The sequence below is a fragment of the Cherax quadricarinatus genome, chromosome 30 (genome assembly GCF_038502225.1).
Source record: "Cherax quadricarinatus isolate ZL_2023a chromosome 30, ASM3850222v1, whole genome shotgun sequence".
Taxonomy (NCBI): Eukaryota; Metazoa; Arthropoda; class Malacostraca; order Decapoda; family Parastacidae; genus Cherax; species Cherax quadricarinatus.
This window is the reverse complement of record NC_091321.1, coordinates 3,750,712-3,770,502: the sequence shown is the minus strand read 5'-3', so window position 1 is coordinate 3,770,502 and position 19,791 is coordinate 3,750,712. Positions and strand designations below refer to the sequence as shown.

The window sequence follows — 19,791 nt, the reverse complement described above, 5'->3', positions numbered from 1 at the left end:
TTCCAATTTGTTTACATTAGACTGTTATATTACCCCTTCAACTGTCCAAATGTAGATCTACATTTGCTTGCGTAGGGCTCTGAATGTAGATCTACATTTTTTACATGCTGTCTTATGGAGAAAATCAAGGTTGGAGCACTACGCGCAAAAACGTAGATCTATGTTTGAACAGTTGAAGCGTCACATGGTAGTTATGTTCCTGAAAGCACTGTGTCAGGTAAATCCATGTTAGATAAACTGAAGAACTTATGGGAAAAATAGGGTTACGTTCCTGAGATTTCCCCACAAAGCCAAAGAACAATTTTTTTTTAGACCTCCAGATCTTACAAAAATAAAAGTGAATATGTAGTTGTTATTCATTGTTGTGATATATAATGTTGTTTTTACTGCTTAAGACTATAAATGCAACAGAAATAATAGCATTTCTTACCTGAAATTGAGGGTGCTGGTTTTGTCGATGATTGTGAAGAGAGTGGAAAGTTATGCTGTGGCCCTACTGGGATGAGGTGGATGGTAGAAGTTCTGGTACTGAAGTCAATGGTTGTACTGGAGTGTGCATAAATTCTGTAATGGATTTCTGTTTATTGTACCCTGCAGTACATTATACAGCTGATGGTAAGGCATCAGCTGCTCTAGACACCATTTCAGAGCACTGCTTCTAGATTTGTCAGGATCTTCTTCAGTGAAAAAGTCTAAGTCAGTAAGCCAGTCAAATCAGTCAGTCAGTTAGTCAAGTAAGTCAGTCAAATAAATCAGTCAGTCAGTTATTAATCACAAACTCATATAGTATATATATATACCTCATTCTTTTTAACTGTAAAAAGTGACACTTCATTAAGGCCATAGGCTATCTCTTGTCTAATATCTCTATTTTCTTCATTATCTCTAAGACTTAAATGCTTATATCTTTTCTTATCACTTTCAGCAACACTTGTATGCCTACTGGGTGCCATACTTGCTTGGCAGACAAGTTATGGCAATTAAAATATCAAAACAATTCACAAACACACCTAGCTGCTAAGACAGAATGGAACTGAACAGGTATTAACGAAGGCTCGGAGGAGGGGGGTGAGAATGTTGGGGGTGGCAGGGGATGGTGGTAGGTCTCCCCTGCTGACCCACAACATGGCGGCAGCTGGAGGTGACGGTAAAGCATCAGCTGCTCTAGACACCTTATTAGAGCACTACTTTTAGATTTGTCAGGGTCCTTTAAGTCAGTCAGTCAGTAAACAAATTAAGTCAGTCCAGTCAGTCAGTAAGTCAAGTTAGTAAAGTCAGTTAGTAAATCAGTCAAGTCTGTCAGTCAAGTCAGTTATTCATCACACAAACTCATATTTACCTCATTCTTTTTAATTGTACAAACTGATGCTTCATTAAGGTCATAGGTTATCTCTTGTCTAATATCTCTATTTTCTTCATTATCTCTAAGACCTAAACGCTTATACCTGTTCTTGCCACTTTCAGTAACACTCGTATGCCTATTGGGTGCCATGATTGCTTGGCAGATGTGTACAAGATATGACAATTAAAAGTTCAAAACACAATTCACAAACACAGCTAGCTCCTAAGGAGCATTTGTACTGGACATGTATTCACAGAGGCTGCGATGGGGTGGCAGGTTTTACGGGGGTGGCAGGGGATGAGGGTAGGTCTCCCCTGCTGAGCCACAACAAGGCGGCAGCTCTGTTGCAGTTCCCGCAAATGGAACGTGTTAAGTTCATTTTAACAATTGTTGTATAAAATTGTGTCGCAATTTTTCAATAGTACAATAACCAAAACATAGCAAATAAATCCATGTAATATAACTGTCTACTGTATGCTAGATTATGAGTGTTAAAATAATGTTACAGTGGACCCCCGATTATCGGCCAACTCGGTTATCAGCAGGGTTTTCGGCGCTCGGTTATTGGCCGTTTGCTCAGTTATCAGCCGTTTTGGACACGTCCATCCGCCGGCTGGGGCAGCTTGCGCTTCAGTTTGGCTTCGTCTCTCGGTGGCTGAGGAAGCTTCTGCTCATACATCCAAACATTTCGCTTGTTTACCATTGTTTTCAGTGGCTTTTCTTGCAGTGCAATTATGAAATAAGTAACCATGGCTCCAAAGAAAGTTCCTAGTAAAGTTCCTGTGGTAAAGAAAGTGAGAAACACCACGGAATTCAAGCGTGAAGTGATAGAAAAATTCGAGAGTGGTATGAAGGTGGTGGAACTTGCCAGGATGTACAGCAAGAATAAATCAACAATTACATCCATCTTGGCAAAGAAAGAACAAATCAAAGAAGGTATTGTGGCAAAAGGAGTAGCTCTTCTAACTAAACAAAGGACACCAATAATGGAAGAGATGGAAAAATTATTATTATTGTGGATTAAGGAAAAAGAATTAGTGAGAGACAGTGTAGTGGAGCCGATCATTTGTGAGAAGACAAAGCAGTTGCATGAGGATCTTGCAAAGAAAATGCCTGGAACAAGTGCTGCAGTTTGTGAATTTAGGGCAAGCAAAGGATGGTGTGATAGATTTAAGAAGCGTAGTGGCATACACAGTGTAGTAAGGCATGGTGAGGCTGCATGTTCTGACAAATGTGCGGTTGAAAAGTATGTTCACGAATTCCAGGACTATGTAAAGGCTGAAGGATTTGAACCCCAACAAGTTTTCAATTGTGATGAAACAGACCTGTTTTGGAAGAAAATGCCAAACAGGACCTACATTACCCAAGAGGAAAAGGCACTGCCAGGACACAAGCCTATGAAAGACAGGCTTACTCTTTTGTTTTGTGGTAATCTTAGTGGGGATTTCAAAGTGAAGCCTTTACTTGTGTATCACTCAGAAAATCCCAGTGTGTTTAAGAAAAACAATGTCATGAAGAATAGATTGTGTGTGATGTGGAAAGCTAATCATAAGGCATGGGTCACAAGGCAAATTTTCAAAGAGTGGGTTAATGATGTGTTTGGCCGAAGTGTGAAAAAATACCTCCTGGAAAAGAAATTGCCACTCAAGTGCCTCCTGTTACTGGACAATGCTCCTGCACATCCTCCAGACTTGGAAGACCAAGTGTTTAGGGACTTAAGTTTTATAAAAGTGAAGTTCTTGCCTCCTAACACCACTCTTCTCCTCCAGCCCATGGACAAGCAGGTCATTTCTAATTTCAAAAACTCTACACAAAAGCAGTGTTTCAAAAGTGCTTTGAAGTGACCTCAGACACTCAGTTGACCCTAAGAGAGTTCTGGAGGAATCACTTCACTATCCTCCAATGCATAAGCCTTATAGGTAAGGCTTGGGAGGGAGTGACTTCCAGGACTTTGAACTCTGCTTGGAGAAAACTGTGGCCAGATTGTGTCCAAGAGAGGGATTTTGAAGGGTTTGAGACTCACCGTGACCCTGGCCCTGCCAACCCTGTGGACTCTATTGTGCCTTTGGGGAAGTCCCTGGGGTTGGAGGTGAGTGGTAAGGATGTGGAAGAGTTGGTGGAGGACCACAGGGAAGAGCTTACCACTGAAGAGCTGCAAGAGCTTCAACTTGAACAGCAACAGACTGCTTCGGAGGAGGAGGAAGAGGGAGTGAAGGAGCTGCCTTCTTCAGAGATTAAAGAGGTGTGTTCAATGTGGACCAGGGTGCAATCTTTTGGAGAGAAGCACCACCCTGACAAAGCTGAAACAAGCCATATTTGCAACATGTTTAGTGACAAAACCCTGTCCCACTTCAGGGAAATCTTAAAGAGATGCCAGAAACAGAGCACTCTGGACAGTTATTTTGTGAGACAGGGGTCCAGTGACTCAAGCTGGTTCTAGTGGTATTAAAAGACAGAGAAGGGAAGTAACCCCAGACAAGGCATTGCTACCTAAGGTCTTCATGGAGGGGGATTCCCCTTCCAAACACTAACTCCTCCCTCTTTCCTCCTCCCTGTCATCCAGAAGCCAGCATTAGCCTTCAATAAAGGTATGTAACACTTACATAATTGAATATTTTTTTTTTTTTTTTTGTGAATATTTTTGTTTGGAACAAATTAATTTTATTTCCATTAATTCTTATGGGAAATATTAATTCGGTTATCGGCTGACCTTCAGGAACGGATTACGGCCAATAACCAGGGGACCATTGTATTTTTAAATATCTAACACTGTACACTACCTTGTTGGGATAATAGGAGTGTTTCAAGGTTTTAGTACATACTTGAAATATGCCGAGATGCACAGCATACCACAGCCCCGTTTGTAATATTCACTGTAAAATGGTACATTTGTTTTTTATTTCTATAGTTTTTAACTTAGAGCATTATGTACATGGAAATCTTATGACATTAACATTGGTTCAAGGTGTAATACTTCTCAAAACATGGAAATAAATCACGTTCTTTTGACTTAACTGGGTTATCTTAGGTAAAATCTATTATTAATATCACGAAGTTGATATGGCAGAGAAACTGGTGGTGGCATGAGAGGTCCTGATTATTATATGTACTTGTTAATCTGTGATACCAAGTGTAGATTTTTTGCAGGGATGAGGAGAAGGTAAGGAACGTAAATGGTTAAGATCTAAAATGATGGCAGGTGGCATATCTATAGGTGTATGACATACACCTTGACTACCTAAAATCCTATCTTAATGACAGACACCAGTATGTACATGCAAATGGAGTCAACTCTGATATCTAATCTGTAGCTGTAGGAGTACCCCAAGGTAGTGTCCTAGGCCCACTCCTCTTTCTCATCTACATCAATGATCTCCCCAGTGCATCCCAACTCCTTACACCAGTTCTATTCGCAGATGACACTACATATGTCTACTCCCATTCAGACCCAGCTGTGCTTGAAAATACTGTAAACAATGAACTGCTAAAGATATATGCTTGGATGATGACCAACAAACTCACACTTAACATAGAAAAAACTTACTTCATGCTGTTTGGCAACAGAGCCTCAAATATTCAACTCAACATACTGTTAAATGGTTCCCCTATATCAAGACACATGGAGGGCAAATTTCTAGGTCTTCTCCTTGACTGTAATCTTAAATTTCAGTCCCATACCCATCACACAGCCAAGAAAATTTCCAAATCAGTAGGAATCCTTTCCAAGATATGCTATTATGTACCACAAACTACTCTACTTACTTTGTACCACTCTCTAATATATCCTTACCTACCTATGGTATCTGTGCCTGGGGCTCTACCACAGCCAACCACCTTAGACCCTTAATAATCCAACAAAAAGCTGTTGTGCAGGTGATAACCAGCTCCTGTGCTAGACAGCACACCCCACCACTTTTCAAAAGACTCAACTTGCTAAATATACAAGACATACACTCTTATTATTATGCCTACTACATATACAGAACTTTAAACTCCACTGTAAACCCCCCCTTAAAATTCCTCCTCGACAGTTACAACAGAATGCACAGTCACAATACAAGGCGAAAGGCCCTTTTCAACATCCCTCGAGTAAAACTCGAGGGATGTTGCAAGAACGTTATGCACATAAAAGGCCCAAAGATCTGGAACTCGCTACCGGAACAAGTCAAGGATCCCCAGACAACTTATAAATTTAGGGCTCTGCTAAAAAATCATCTTATCTGACAATATTAACCCTTTCAGGGTTTTGGCCGTACTAGTACGGCTTACGCACCAGTGTCCATGACGTACTAGTACGCCTAAATTCTAGCGCCCTCAAATCTAGTGAGAGAAAGCTGGTAGGCCTACATATGAAAGAATGGGTCTATGTGGTCAGTGTGCGCAGTATAAAAAAAATCCTGCAGCACACAATACGTAATGAGAAAAAAAAAAAAACTTTGACCATGTTTTTGGATTAAACACCGACTTTGCACTGTATTTTCGTATGGTATTTATTGTTGTATTCTAGTTTTCCTGATCTCATTTTATAGAATGGAAGACATATTACAGAAATTGAGATGATTTTGACTGGTTTTACAATGAAAAGCACCTTGAAATTGAGCTCAAAGTAGCAGAAATGTTCGATTTTTACCAAAGTTCAAAAGTAAACAAATCATGCTATGCATCCAATACACGTCAACTGGTGAGTCTAATATTCTTTCACAAGTGTGCTGATATTATTTATACCATTTCTACACTAATGCAGTAGTCTGCATAACAGTAAATCTTCTATTTTTTTGTTAGAATAAAAATTCAAAGTGAAAAGCAAAAGACTGTAAGAGGGGCGTGGGGACGTGACTAATGAACAGAGGAAATGTTATTTTAGTGCCAGGAATATCTTTCTTGTTTATTCTGGCCCCTATTCGGAAATTGGCATCTTTTGAAATTTGTGTGAGATTGACAAAATTGCTAAATTCTGACCACTGTATTGGATAGTTGAAATCGGTAAATGGGTGGTTTCTTGTACTCATTCAATAGAAAAAATGATGTTCTAGCAAAATAGTTATGATTTTTGTCAACTAGTACACTGGCATTGGCCGAAAATAGGGCTCAAAGTGGGCAAAATCGCCGATGCGTAAACATCGTCGAGACCGCTAACTTCGCGAGAGCATAATTCCGTAAGTTTTCCATCAAATTTCATATTTTTGGTGTCATTATGATTGGGAAAAGATTCTCTATCTTTTCATAAGAAAAAATAATTTTTTTTTTTAAATTTGGGGGACCCTGAGAACAAGTCTCGGAGAGGGCCTGTGGACCCTGAAAGGGTTAAATCAGCTTGAAATAATATGTAATTCTTTTGTAACTGACCATTCATTAGCTAACTTTCTTGTTGTACTTATCATTGTAATAAACTGCATGAGAGGTCCTACTAATAGTTTATGTCTAGTTCTTAACCCTTTCAGGGTCCGTCCCGTAGATCTACGGCTTCACGTTGAGTGTCCAAACCATAGATCTACGCCAAAATTCTAGTGCCGTCAAATTTAGCACAAAAGCGCTCATAGGCCTACATGTGAGAGAACAGGTCTGCGTGGTGGGTATGCGCCATAAACAAAAAATCTAGGCGCCCGCATAGTATTGTGGGAACGCCGGCTCAGTTACCCTTGTTCACCATGCCTCGTCGCAAGTCAGCTCTCACTCCCCGGAAAATTGGGACTCTCCTCTTCCTATCTGATAGTTCTGACACTGATGGAAGTGGAAATGAAGACGAATTCTACGGCTTTGATCAGTTAGTGACCGAAAAGAATGACCAGGATATCGTTAATAGTGCAGAAAACCCTGACGGTCCTCAACCTTCTACCTCTGGTGTGGGCACTCATGACTCACGGTCGGTTGTTCCTCAACGCAAGAGAAAACTAATATTTTCGCGTGACCAGGCCTCTGACTTCAGTAATGATGATGATAGTGACGTGGATTGTGATTTTATTGCGCTCAACGATCATTCGAGTAGTGATGGTGAGGAATCATATTCACCAGTGAAGTGTCGGTATGTTCGCCGCCACATGCGCTCGGGTAGTGTACCCTATGCTGTGCCCAGGGGACGGAGTACATCCTGGAGTACATCCCGTGGCCCTACACCAGTTTTAGGTAGTGATAGTGAGGATGATGTGGCTACACTTGGCATGGATAGACCACAGGCATCAGTGGATGGTGGTAGTGGTGATGGTAGTGGCACCGCCATGCGTGACTCACCAGCCCACGCTGGGACCCACGCTGCTGACTCGTCAGTTCATGGACAAAGCAGAGCGTCAGCCACCAGCCCCCCCCAACCACAACCACCCACACAACCAGCCTATGATGTCCAGTATCCACCAGCAAACCGTATGTGGGATTGGCAGCAAAATCCCAATTTTGTTCCCAAGCCTCACCACTTTGATGACTCTCAAAGTGGAATTCTACCTACTTGTCCCCTTGGAACCACAGCCAATGAACTGGAATTCTTTGAATTATTCTTTGACCAGCCACTGATGGAAACTATTGTCAGGGAAAGTAATAAGTATTTTGAGTACACCATGGCAAATACGATCTTATCACCACAGTCAAGACTACACAGGTGAAAAGAGACGACTGTTGCAGAAATGTATTTGCTTTTTGCAACAATAATGCTTATGCCTCATGTCTATAAGCATAATATAAAAGCATACTAGTCCACAGATCGGCTAATTTCTACCCCGGTCTTCAGTGAAATCATACCAGTGAACAGGTTTATCTTACTGTTATGTATGTTGCACTTCTCTGACAAAACCAGGCCTGACAGAAGTGACAGGTTATACAAGATTAGAAATGTTTTCATGTATCTCAAACAAAAGTTCAGCATATACTTTTATCCATTCAAGAATCTTGTAATTGACGAGTCTTTGATTTTGTTCAAAGGTAGACTGTCATTCAAGCAGTATATACCGAGCAAGAGGAAACGCTTTGGTATAAAACTGTTTGTACTCTGTGACTGTGACAGTGGCCTGGTGTTGGATATTGTTGTATACACGGGAAGTAAAACATTGAAAGATACCAAGATGTTATTGGGTATCTCAGGTGACATAGTGAGAAACATGATGGCACCTTATCTTGGTAAGGGGCATACATTATATACCGATAACTGGTACACAAGCCCATTACTCAGTGATTTCATGCGAGTGAACAAGACAGATGTGTGTGGCACAGTGCGTTCTAATCGTAAACATATGCCCAGGCTCAACGCAGGTGCTCGTGGTGATGACGTGCAGGTGTTTACTGCCAATGACATCATGGCATTACGGTGGCATGACAAACGAGATGTCACATTGTTGACAACCATTCACCGTAATGAAATGCAAGACAGTGGCAAAGTTGATCGAGTGACTAATGAACGTATTCGAAAACCAGTGACAGTGATTGATTATACACAAAACATGCGCTTGGTTGACAAATGTGACATGCAGATTGGTTTTGTTGACTGTGTTCGTAAGAGTTACAAGTGGTACATGAAACTTTTCTTCCATCTCATGGACATTTCTATGCTCAATGCATATAATATGTACCAAATAAAGACTGGTAACAGACCACCGTATGGTGAATTTTGTTTGTCTGTTGTCAGACAACTCATAATGAAGTACCAGGTAAGAACACCTGCTATACAAGGTCCTCGAATTACTCAGGATATACCCAAGCGTTTGAGGAGGGAAGGTGATCATTTCATAATACAGCTTCCTTCAACTCAGAAGAAATTTGCTCAGGAGATGCATCGTCTGTGCACAAACAAAACGACGGCAACAAAGACGCAAAGACACTCGGTTTATGTGTGAGGAATGTAGGTGCCTCTGTGCATGGTGCCTTGTTTCAAGGAGTTCCACAAGCTCCAGCAGTTCTAAAACCATGTCCAGTGATTGTAAATATGTAAATATATGATAGAACATTAGTATTATACAAGATTTTTGCATGTTTATTGTAATAAACAACAGTGGTAAACAATAATATGATAATAACTTTAGTGCGGTTATTGTGTTCAATACAGTGAGTTTATATATATACATTATATACAGTATTGGTCTCTCAGGCCCCAAATGTTAGTAGGAATAGAAAAAAATTGGAAAAGAAAAGGAAAAACTTAAAAAACCGCTAAATAATGTAATGCGCATATGTGAAATTCGTCGATGTTGCCGCCACCACATCATTTTGGACAAACTTCTTGGCACTGTATCTCGGTAAGTACTGATCAGAATTTTTTTTTTTTGTCTTATTACCTTCACAAAAATATGCTCTTTAATTCTGTAAGAAAAAATTTTTTTTTTTTTTTTTCAAAATTTCTTGGACACTGGAGCACCACTTCAGATTTTGGCCTTGGACCCTGAAAGGGTTAAGTAACATTTAAGCTTTATGATTAGTTTGACCAAAATGCATTGCATAACTAGTGGCTTCCTTTTGTGTCTACCAAAGCTTTAGTACATGTAAATATACATTAGTTGTACCACAAAGAAATAAAAATTGTACTGTACAACCCTTTCCTTTCACCATGTATTAACCTGCCAATCACTGTGTTCAGGAGGGCAAGATACCATCATGTAATATCATTAAAAACCCATGTAATGTATTTTGGAGATAATAAACAAACTGCTGGGCTTGACAAATTGATGTGATGGACTAAGTCTGCATCAATACTTTGTCCACTAGCAGCAGTCCATTACATAAGGAATTTTGATACTTTTTTTTTTTTAATGAACACCCCTTCCCCTTATTAGTCTGTTATACCAAGGTTTCACTGTACATACTTTGAACACAATTTACCTCTGTGATGCAAAGTAATTCTGCTTATGTACATACTGAGTAATTCTCGTAATAAACAAATTCTTCAATTAATGCTAAATACAGTACACCATTCCTGGTGCAATTTTCTTAATTAAACCAACAGCAAATGACAAGAAACAGTTCAGCATATTAGTAAGCACTGTACTCAAAAACATCATAATTACTTAGCAATTTACTGCCATAATAGTCTGAGAGCCTTATTTGTTGAAAAAAAAAATAGATATGATGCAGCAAGCACAACAAAAGTTTGCATCAAGAGAGCAACCTCATGACAAAATTTCAGCTAAATATTTCATCATTAATACACTAATAGCATCACTTACAGCTGAACAAATACTGTATAAAATAATACACAGTAAGCCATTATACAGTACTGTACTGTATATACACTAAAAGTGTTAAGAGTGTTAAGTACAATAACTGCAACATCACCATTAAGATGTTATTCAAAGAAACAGAGTGCAGTTCAAATACTTTCTTTTGGTACAAAGATAATTGTAGTTTTCAAAACCACTCAGGTTCAAATCATGCAGTGGCTTCATACACAGCTGCAAAAAGAATGTCAAGAAAAGCTAATTACATTCTCTTAGCCAGGTTATGAAAGTGCTACAGTACAATAATCATAAAATTTTCATTAAGGGCTGAACTAAATGTGTCAGTGATGCAAGAATGAGTAGAAGACTACTACAGGCAGGCAAGGAACATTTCTAAGAGAGGAGCATACACCACCGAGACCTTACCATTATTCTACAGGTATAGGCAAACCGTCCACCAGTCACACCTGAATGGAAGAAAACATAAACAAAATGTAAAGAAAAACAAATCTTAAACCCCAAGTCTCACATGTATAACAAACCTAAAAAAGTATTGTGGATTTACACCTGATAATCAGGTGCTAACACATGCCACACTACTACATACAGCACATCAGCAGTGCAAATACAGCATAAAGCAAGGCAATCCATTAAATAACAGGCTCTTTATAAGGGAATGTTACAGCACTGATAGAATCAAGAAAGCTGGTGATTTATAGAGCATTAAGTTGGGGTACAATGCATGACTTATCTAATGACAACACTTTCTTGCAAATTCTGTTTTAGCATTGGCAGTCACCTAATTATACAGATATTTTAGAACACAAAATGCACTGATACAGTACCTACAATTATTAATATCAGCCAATCAAAATCTTCATAAGATTCCCAATCTACAAAAGTGGTGACCCAACATAATTCAATAATTACAGGTCAATTTCAACTTTGCCTTTACTGTATAAAATCTTTGAAAAAATAATACAGTCGAACCTCGGTTGTCAATTGCATTACTTGTCGAATAACTAGGGTTTTGAATGAGGTGTTCAGAAAAAAATGTCCTGGTTTTCGTGTTCTCTTGGTTGTCGAATGACAAGTTTTCACGTGTATGGAATGGGACAAAGCGGCTCGGGTCACGTGCTCACAGAATGTACACTGGATAATGGGTTGAGAGCATGGATATGAGTCAGTATAGCCACTAACTCGCGTGCTGTAAACATCTCTTGAGCTTTTGTTTGCTGAAAAATATCACCCAGACAAAGCAGTGGCCATCCATCTCTCTAACATATACATACAATGACAGTGTAATGTCTCAATTTAGACAAGTGTTAAAATGAAGCCTGAAACAAACCACACTGGAGAGGTTTTTAGTGAGACAAAGAACCAGTGAGCCAGAACAAGGTGTTAGAGGTGAAAAGAAACAAAAACGATAAACAACACCAGAAGGACAGTTGCCTGACATATTAACAAAAGGTGACTCTCCTTCCATGCAGTAACATTCCACCCTCCTCTCCTCTGCCTCCTGCTTCCAGTATGCCACTAGCTCTCCTGACAGGTAAGGGGCAGTTAAATTTTCAGTCTCTACCAGCCCCCTACCTCTAAATATCCTCTCCCTGATAATTAACAATTCTGGCAACATGAATCGTCCAATACAGAAAAGAAAAAGATGGTAAAAATGAGTAAATGCAAAAGACAAATACATAACAGTGAAGCCTGGTGGACACCACTCAACAGTGGAATACAAAAGGGATCAGATACAGAGGAGACAGCAGAAGCAGTAGAAATGTAAAGATAATGTGATCAGTCTATTACCCTAGTAGTAGATGTGAGGGAATTAATCTTTCAGCCTGGAGAAGAGTTCATCTCCCTAGTGTGAAGCAATGTGAAGCTAAAGCATGAGAATGGAGACATATATACACCCAAAGGTGAAGAGTAGACAATCTTTCAGACAACAGAAGAGGTAGGGCCCACTAATAGAAGCAAGTATGTAAGAATTGATAAATACACACATGTGCAACACTTGGGTATCTATATTGAGGAAACATTTCGCCACACAGTGGCTTCATCAGTCCATACAAAGGAGAATGGTGAAGAACAGGAGGAGCTTGAGGTAATCAGTCCCTCAGCCTTGAGTTGATGTAGTCAGTCCATCAATTTTCCTTTGTATGGACTGATGAAGCCACTGTGTGGCGAAACGTTTTCTACAAGGAAGTGTCCTTGGCCCACTCCTCTTTCTCATTTACATCAATGGCCTACCGAATGCATCACAACTACTCAAACCCATATTATTTGCAGATGACACAACATAAGTTTTCTCCCACCCAAACCCAGTCATACTCGCCAACACTGTTAATGCCGAATTGCAGAAAATATCTACCTGGATGATGACTAATAAGCTTACCCTCAATACTGACAAAACCTATTTCATTCAGTCTGGAAACGGAGCTGCAAATGTTCCACTTAACATAACACTAAACGGATCACCCATTACAAGACTCACAGAGGGAAAATTCCAAGGAATCCACCTTGACAGTAGCCTCAAACTCCAGACACATACATATACATACAACAAATTTCCAAGATAATCTCTAAGACAGTAGACATACTATCAAAGATACAGTACTATGTTCCACAATCAGCTCTCCTTGCACTGTATCATTCACTCATCTACCCTTATCTCACATATGGAATTTGTGCATGGGGATCAATAACATTAAATCACCTAAGACCACAAATAACCCAGCAAAAGGCTGCAGTCAGAATAATAACAAATTCCCACTCCCGACAGCATACTCCACTAATATTCAAAAGGCTAAAACTGCTCACCGTAAAGAACATTCATACTTATTCATGTGCCTACTACGTACATACATAGGACACTACTTGACTTAAGAAATCGTAATGACACGATTGCAAATAAACCATACCCCCGGCCGGGATTGAACCCGCGGTCATAGAGTCTCAAAACTCCAGCCCGTCGCGTTAGCCACTAGACCAGCTAGCCACAATAAGATTCATCCAACTAGGTATATTTCTACACCATAGGAAAGTTAGCACAGGCACCTCTGTGACCACAAATGCAAGTTTTTACAGACGAATCTCCAGCTAGCGTGGCCGTGACGAACTCTAGCTCAAGTCCCTTCACTGCCGTCAACATGACTTAAGAAATCGTAATGACACGATTGCAAATAAACCATACCCCCGGCCGGGATTGAACCCGCGGTCATAGAGTCTCAAAACTCCAGCCCGTCGCGTTAGCCACTAGACCAGCTAGCCACAATAAGATTCATCCAACTAGGCAGTGAAGGGACTTGAGCTAGAGTTCGTCACGGCCACGCTAGCTGGAGATTCGTCTGTAAAAACTTGCATTTGTGGTCACAGAGGTGCCTGTGCTAACTTTCCTATGGTGTAGAAATATACCTAGTTGGATGAATCTTATTGTGGCTAGCTGGTCTAGTGGCTAACGCGACGGGCTGGAGTTTTGAGACTATGACCGCGGGTTCAATCCCGGCCGGGGGTATGGTTTATAGGACACTACACTCAAACATAAACCCTCCACTCAAAACTTCTCCTCACCAACCTTAACAGGACACACGACCATAACACAAGACACAGATCTCTTTTTGATGTACCCAGAGTCCGTATCACACTGTGTAAAAACTATGCACATAAAGGGTCCAAAAATTTGGAATTCATTATCAGTAAATATTAACCCCTAAATGGTCCAAATGTATACTACATATGTTCTCTCACCCAGTGCCCCGAATATTTTGAGATAGAGACAGACAGAGATATAGACACAGATACAGACAGACGAAGATAGAGCCAGCCAGCCAGCCAGCCAGCTAGCAGCCAGCCAGCCAGCTTTCCAGCCAGCCAGCCAGCTTTCCAGCCAGCCAGCCAGCAGCCGGACAGCCAGCAACCGGCTAGCCAGCAGCCGGCCAGCCAGCTTGCCAGCCAGCCTGCCGAACACTTATTACACGTTCCAGAATTGTTTCTCTTTACTTAGGGCATAGGTTATAAGACATTCTGAGTGTTGCACAAATGTTGCACATGGGTTATTATCGAGGTTTTGGATATTTCCTTGACCACTTGTGGCCACATCCACCTCACAGCCACTAAACTTGGGGTTAACATTACTTTCCTCTTAAAAGGGGAGTGTTAATATGACATGATATCAGTGAATCCTTGGTGTTTGCCCCACACACCGAGTGTCAAGACCCATTCTATGCTGACCAAGCATCTCAGGCCAATCGTGCCAGTGTGAATGTATATATACGTTTGGACCATTTTGGGGTTAAAGTAACCCGGTCTCAACATCAATTTAAGACTTCTCAAAAACCACTTACTCACCCTAAACTAAATACAGTGGTCCCCCGCTTTTCGTAGTTCCCGGCAATCGTAAAATTCGCCAATCATAGGGGTATTTTCGTATAAACATGGACTCGCTTTTCATAGGTTGACTCGCGAGTCGTAGTTCGTCCGGGACGCGTACGCACGGCGTGGGCCAGGGCGGCAGCCAGTCTGGCATTGTTTACCAGTGAGCGAAGGTCCCCTCGTGTGCTCCAGCGAAATATTTCATAATATTCCCTTTATTTTAGTGCTTGCAAGTACTAAATAAGCTACCATGGCTCCAAAGAAAGCTTCTAGTGCCAAGCCTGTGGTAAAGAAGGTGAGAAATACGACTGAATTTAAGAAAACCATCATTGAACAATATGAAAGTGGTACAAGTGTGGCCGAACTGTCCAGGATGTATAAGAAACCCTACACAACCTTATGTTCCATAGTGGCCAAGAAAAATGAAATAAAGGATGCTGTTGTTGCAAAGGGAGTAACTATGCTGACAAAAATGAGATCACCAGTACTGGAAGAGGTTGAGAAGTTATTATTGGTGTGGATAAATGAGAAACAATTAGCAGGAGATACTCTTATGACTTCGTTTATTTGTGAAAAGGCTAGGCAGTTGCATGAAGATTTGGTAAAGAAATTGCCTGCAAATAGTGGTGAAGTGAGTGGATTTAAGGCCAGCAAAGGCTGGTTTGAGAGATTTAAGAACCGTACTGGCATACACAGTGTGGTAAGGCATGGTGAAGCTGCCAGTTCGGACCACAAGGTGGCTGAAAAATATGTGCATAAATTCCAGGAGTACATAGAGGCTGAAGGACTGAAACCTGAACATGTGTTCAATTGTGACGAAACAGGCCTCTTTTGGAAGAAAATGCCAAAGAGGACCTTCATTACACAAGAGGAAATGGCAATGCCAGGACATAAGCCTATGAAAGACAGGCTGACGCTAATGTTCTGCGCTAATGCTAGTGGGGAATTCAAAGTGAAGCCATTACTAGTGTATCATTCTGAAAATCCCAGTGTTCAGGAAAAACAATGTTATGAAGAGTAAATTGTGTGTGTTTTGGAAATCTAATAGTAAGGCATGGGTCACAAGGGAAATTTTCGTCAAGTGGTTCAATGAAGTGTTTGGCCCTAGTGTGGAGTATCTCCTGGAAAAGAAATTGGATCTCAAGTGCGTGCTAGTAATGGACAATGCACCTGCTCATCCTCCAAACTTGGATGACCTAATTTTCGAGGAGTTTGGGTTCATCACAGTAAAGTTCTTGCCCTCAAATACCACTCCTCTCCTCCAACCCATGGACCAGCAGGTTATTGCAAACTTTAAAAAACTCTACACAAAAGCACTGTTTCACAGGTGCTTGACTGTGACCACAGACACTCACTTGACCCTAAGGGAATTTTGGAGAGAACACTTCAGCATCCTCCACTGCATAACCCTTATAGGTATGGCTTGGGAGGGAGTGACTACCAGGATTTTGAACTCTGCCTGGAGAAAATTGTGGCCAGATTGTGTCGACAAGAGGGATTTTGAAGGATTTGGGACTGACCCTAATGAGCCTATGTCTGTTGTAAAATCAATTGTGGCACTGGGGAGTTCCATGGGGTTGGATGTGAGTTTGGAGGATGTGGAAGAATTGGTGGAAGACCACAATGAAGAGCTCACCACTGAGGAGCTGCAAGAGCTTCAGCAGGAAGAGCAACACATCACAGCTCAGAATCTTGCTACAGAGGAGGAGAAGAGAGATGGAAGAAGGTGCCTTCTTCAGAAATTAAAGAGATTTTTACTATGTGGGGTAAGATGGAAAGCTTTATGGAGAAACATCACCCTAACAAGGTTGTTGCAAGCCAGGTTGGCAACATGTACAGTGACAGTCTTGGGCCATTTTAGGGAAGTGTTAAAGAGATGCCAGAAACAGAGCTCTCTCCACAGTTATTTTGTGAGACAGGACTCCAGTGACTCTCAAGGTGGTCCTAGTGGCATTAAGAAACAGAGAAGAGAAGCAACCCCAGAAAAGCAAATGGTACCTGAGGTGTTGATGGAAGGGGATTCCCTTTCCAAACTATAAACAATCCACTCTCTCTCCTCCTCCAGTCTCCCATACACTAAGAAGAATCTCCAATAAAGGTAAGTGTTATGCTGTTAATGTTTCATTCATCATTTCCCATTGTATTGTTTATGTACTACATGTATATTTCATGTTAAAAAATTTTTTGTTTTAATACTTCTGGGTGTCAGGAACGGATTAATTGTATTTACATTATTTCTTATGGGGAAAATTGATTCGTAAATCATAAATTTCGTTTATAGTAACGGCTCCAGGAATGGATTAATTACGAACGAGGGACCACTGTACTCAATATTTAACTTTACCAAAATATCACCCAATTAACTAAATCCTAAAACTTCAAAACAAGATGCCCAGAGCTCATACATATCTACCCAAAACAATACTGTCTAACACCCAATTGTAGCATTCTCATACTGTAAACTACTTTCAACAACTCACTATGTTATATTCCCATAATATAATTTCAATATTTATTATTGAAACTATTGTAATTTGAGTACAATTAATGTCTAATATAAATAAAAACAGATTTATAACTTAAACAAACTATGATCAATTTATTTAGTATTAAGTAGTCTGTAAGCCATTAAATTAAGTCTACCCATAATGCCAAGGCATGATAGTGGCTCTCTTTGCACTGCAACTCATTACTGTTATTTCATAATCTTAATGTAATCTTGCAAAGAAATAAAATTTTGTTTTGTTTGTTTTTTTTGTTTTGTTTTAGAGATACCCATCGCCGGGTCACCAACTTGAAGACCCGGGCTGGAAGTACCGGAAAATCATCAAGAAGAAGAGATACTCAAGTGTTGCACATGTCTAATTTATCAATTTGTCAGTTCTCTGAACCATTCACCTACAATGTAATAATTGAGAGGCACTGTAGCAAGCCTACTCGACCATGCTAAATATGTCTCTCTCAAATTCAACTTTTTTCACTCATAACTAGTGGTTAGGCAATAAAGCACAGAGGACATCTTCGACAATTTATTGCCTAACCACTATCAACGAGTGAGAAATATTGAATCTGAGAAGGACCTATTTAGTATGGGCCAGTAGGCTTGCTACAGTGCCCCTTAATTCTTATATTGTTGCTTCTACTAGTAGGTCCTACCTCTTCTGTTGTCTTTAAGATTTTCTGAGCCTCACCTTTGAGAGTACATGTCTCCATTCTCATGCTTCAGCTTCCCAGTGTTCCAAGTTATGGAACTGAACTACTCTCTCCAGGCGGAACAACTTACCCTCCTTGAAACAACTACTATTGGGCTAATGTAATGATTACATCATTGTTACATCTACACTGCTTCTGCTGTTTCCACTGTATTCCACTGAAGAAACCTACTGTGTAGGCGAATCATTTTGACAATAAGGAAACCAAACAGCTGCACCTGTGTCTTGTTCCATGGAACTAGAGTGCTGATACCTTCTAGGTGTAACACCTAGGCCTAGTAGACACCACTCACAATGGAACTAGTGTACAGATACTTGCTAGTTACAACTTAAACACACCCATGAGCCAGACACTGAGGAGTGAAGACGTCACTCATGCTGGAATGTTTTCTGCTCACTACATACTTGCATTACACCTACAACAATGGAAATATATAACTAACCTTTTTTTTTAGGATTATCCTTGGTAATTTACGCATATTACTGTATACGACAGCTGTAATCAACTAAAATTTAATAAATACAGCTAAAAAGTTCAATTAATAACAGTGACGAAAATTTTCCCGAACAGAGTTTCACCATTACTGCCTCACCTTCCTCTCTACCAGTACACTATTATGCATATACAGCCACACCTGTGTATCCCAGTGTATATACACTCACACCTGTTATCTCCTGGTTTGTATATTGCGAGAGTTTACTTCAGTCCCTCAAATAAGGACTGAGAAGTATTCTGAGTGATGAGAAGGATATGCGCAGCCTTAATGACTGGTGTTGACGATGGAGTTTTAGCCTAATTAACCAACTAAATATGTCTCTCACCTGATGTATACCATGCCTAGCCTCTCCTCGCTGTCCCTCACAACACTATGAGAATGTATTGAATGAAAGAGAGAATTAATCAATACTCACACAGCTGAGGCTCACAGCATAGTGATGAATAAACACCACGATGACCAACCCTCCCAACCACACATTCACTTATACATGAGTAAGGCTCTTTTTGCCTACTTTCATTTGATGTTTATTTTGAAAAATATTTTACAAAAATTGTAACTACACTTCGTAATTGAGTATTGCTATCTACTTAAAAATAGCAAGAACTGTCCAGGTTGGTATCCTCGCTTTGTTATTTATCTTCCCCAGATAACAGTATATATTTTTTTATTATCCTAGAGCTAAATCACGCAGCAATTCATGGAGATAAAATTTGATTTCGACTTACTAAAGGCTTAATTTTCATTTAAATTTGCATAACCACATATGTGTTTTTTCATATGTAATATGTGCTGTATTTATAAATATCTACAATATATTTTTCCTATTTTCTTCCTTTTTAATATTAGCTTAGGTCTGATAGAAATACTTTGCATAACTATTTGCTCCTCCATGTAGACCTACCTTAGTAATTTGAATCTACTATCTTTGAAATCGTCTCTCAATGATCCTGTACCATACACGTTCACAATGTTGTTTTCATCCAATTTTGTCCCTGTGGAAATATAAACACATATGCAGTATAGTGTGATCCTTTATTGACAACGTTTCAAGTCACACACAGATCTGTGTGTGACTTGAAAAAGCCCACTGTGTGGGTGAAACGTTGTCAATAAAGGATCACATTATACTGCATATGTGTTTATATTTCCACTGTGTCGGTATTTGATACCATTTATTTCCAATTTTGTCCCTGTTCTTGTTCCAACTTTCCTTCAAATCCAATATATTGTTA

At 40.0% G+C, this 19,791-nt stretch overlaps 1 protein-coding gene across 6 annotated transcripts in view; it reads right to left on the bottom strand.

Annotated features, from left to right (window-relative positions):
- Nucleotides 1-19,069, bottom strand: part of LOC128692603 (tax1-binding protein 1 homolog) — a 92,408-nt gene extending 73,339 nt beyond the window's left edge. Inside the window, exons 1-2 of one of the 6 annotated variants that reach the window (XM_053781800.2) lie at nucleotides 18,972-19,069; nucleotides 10,900-10,940 (exon numbers count right to left, since the gene is read on the bottom strand). In XM_053781800.2, coding sequence (XP_053637775.2) covers nucleotides 10,900-10,902 — 3 coding nt within the window. In that variant the 5' untranslated portion in view covers nucleotides 10,903-10,940; nucleotides 18,972-19,069. The other 5 variants (XM_053781792.2, XM_053781794.2, XM_053781796.2 and 2 more) reach the window with 5 other exon arrangements.
- Nucleotides 19,070-19,791: the final 722 nt, after the last annotated feature.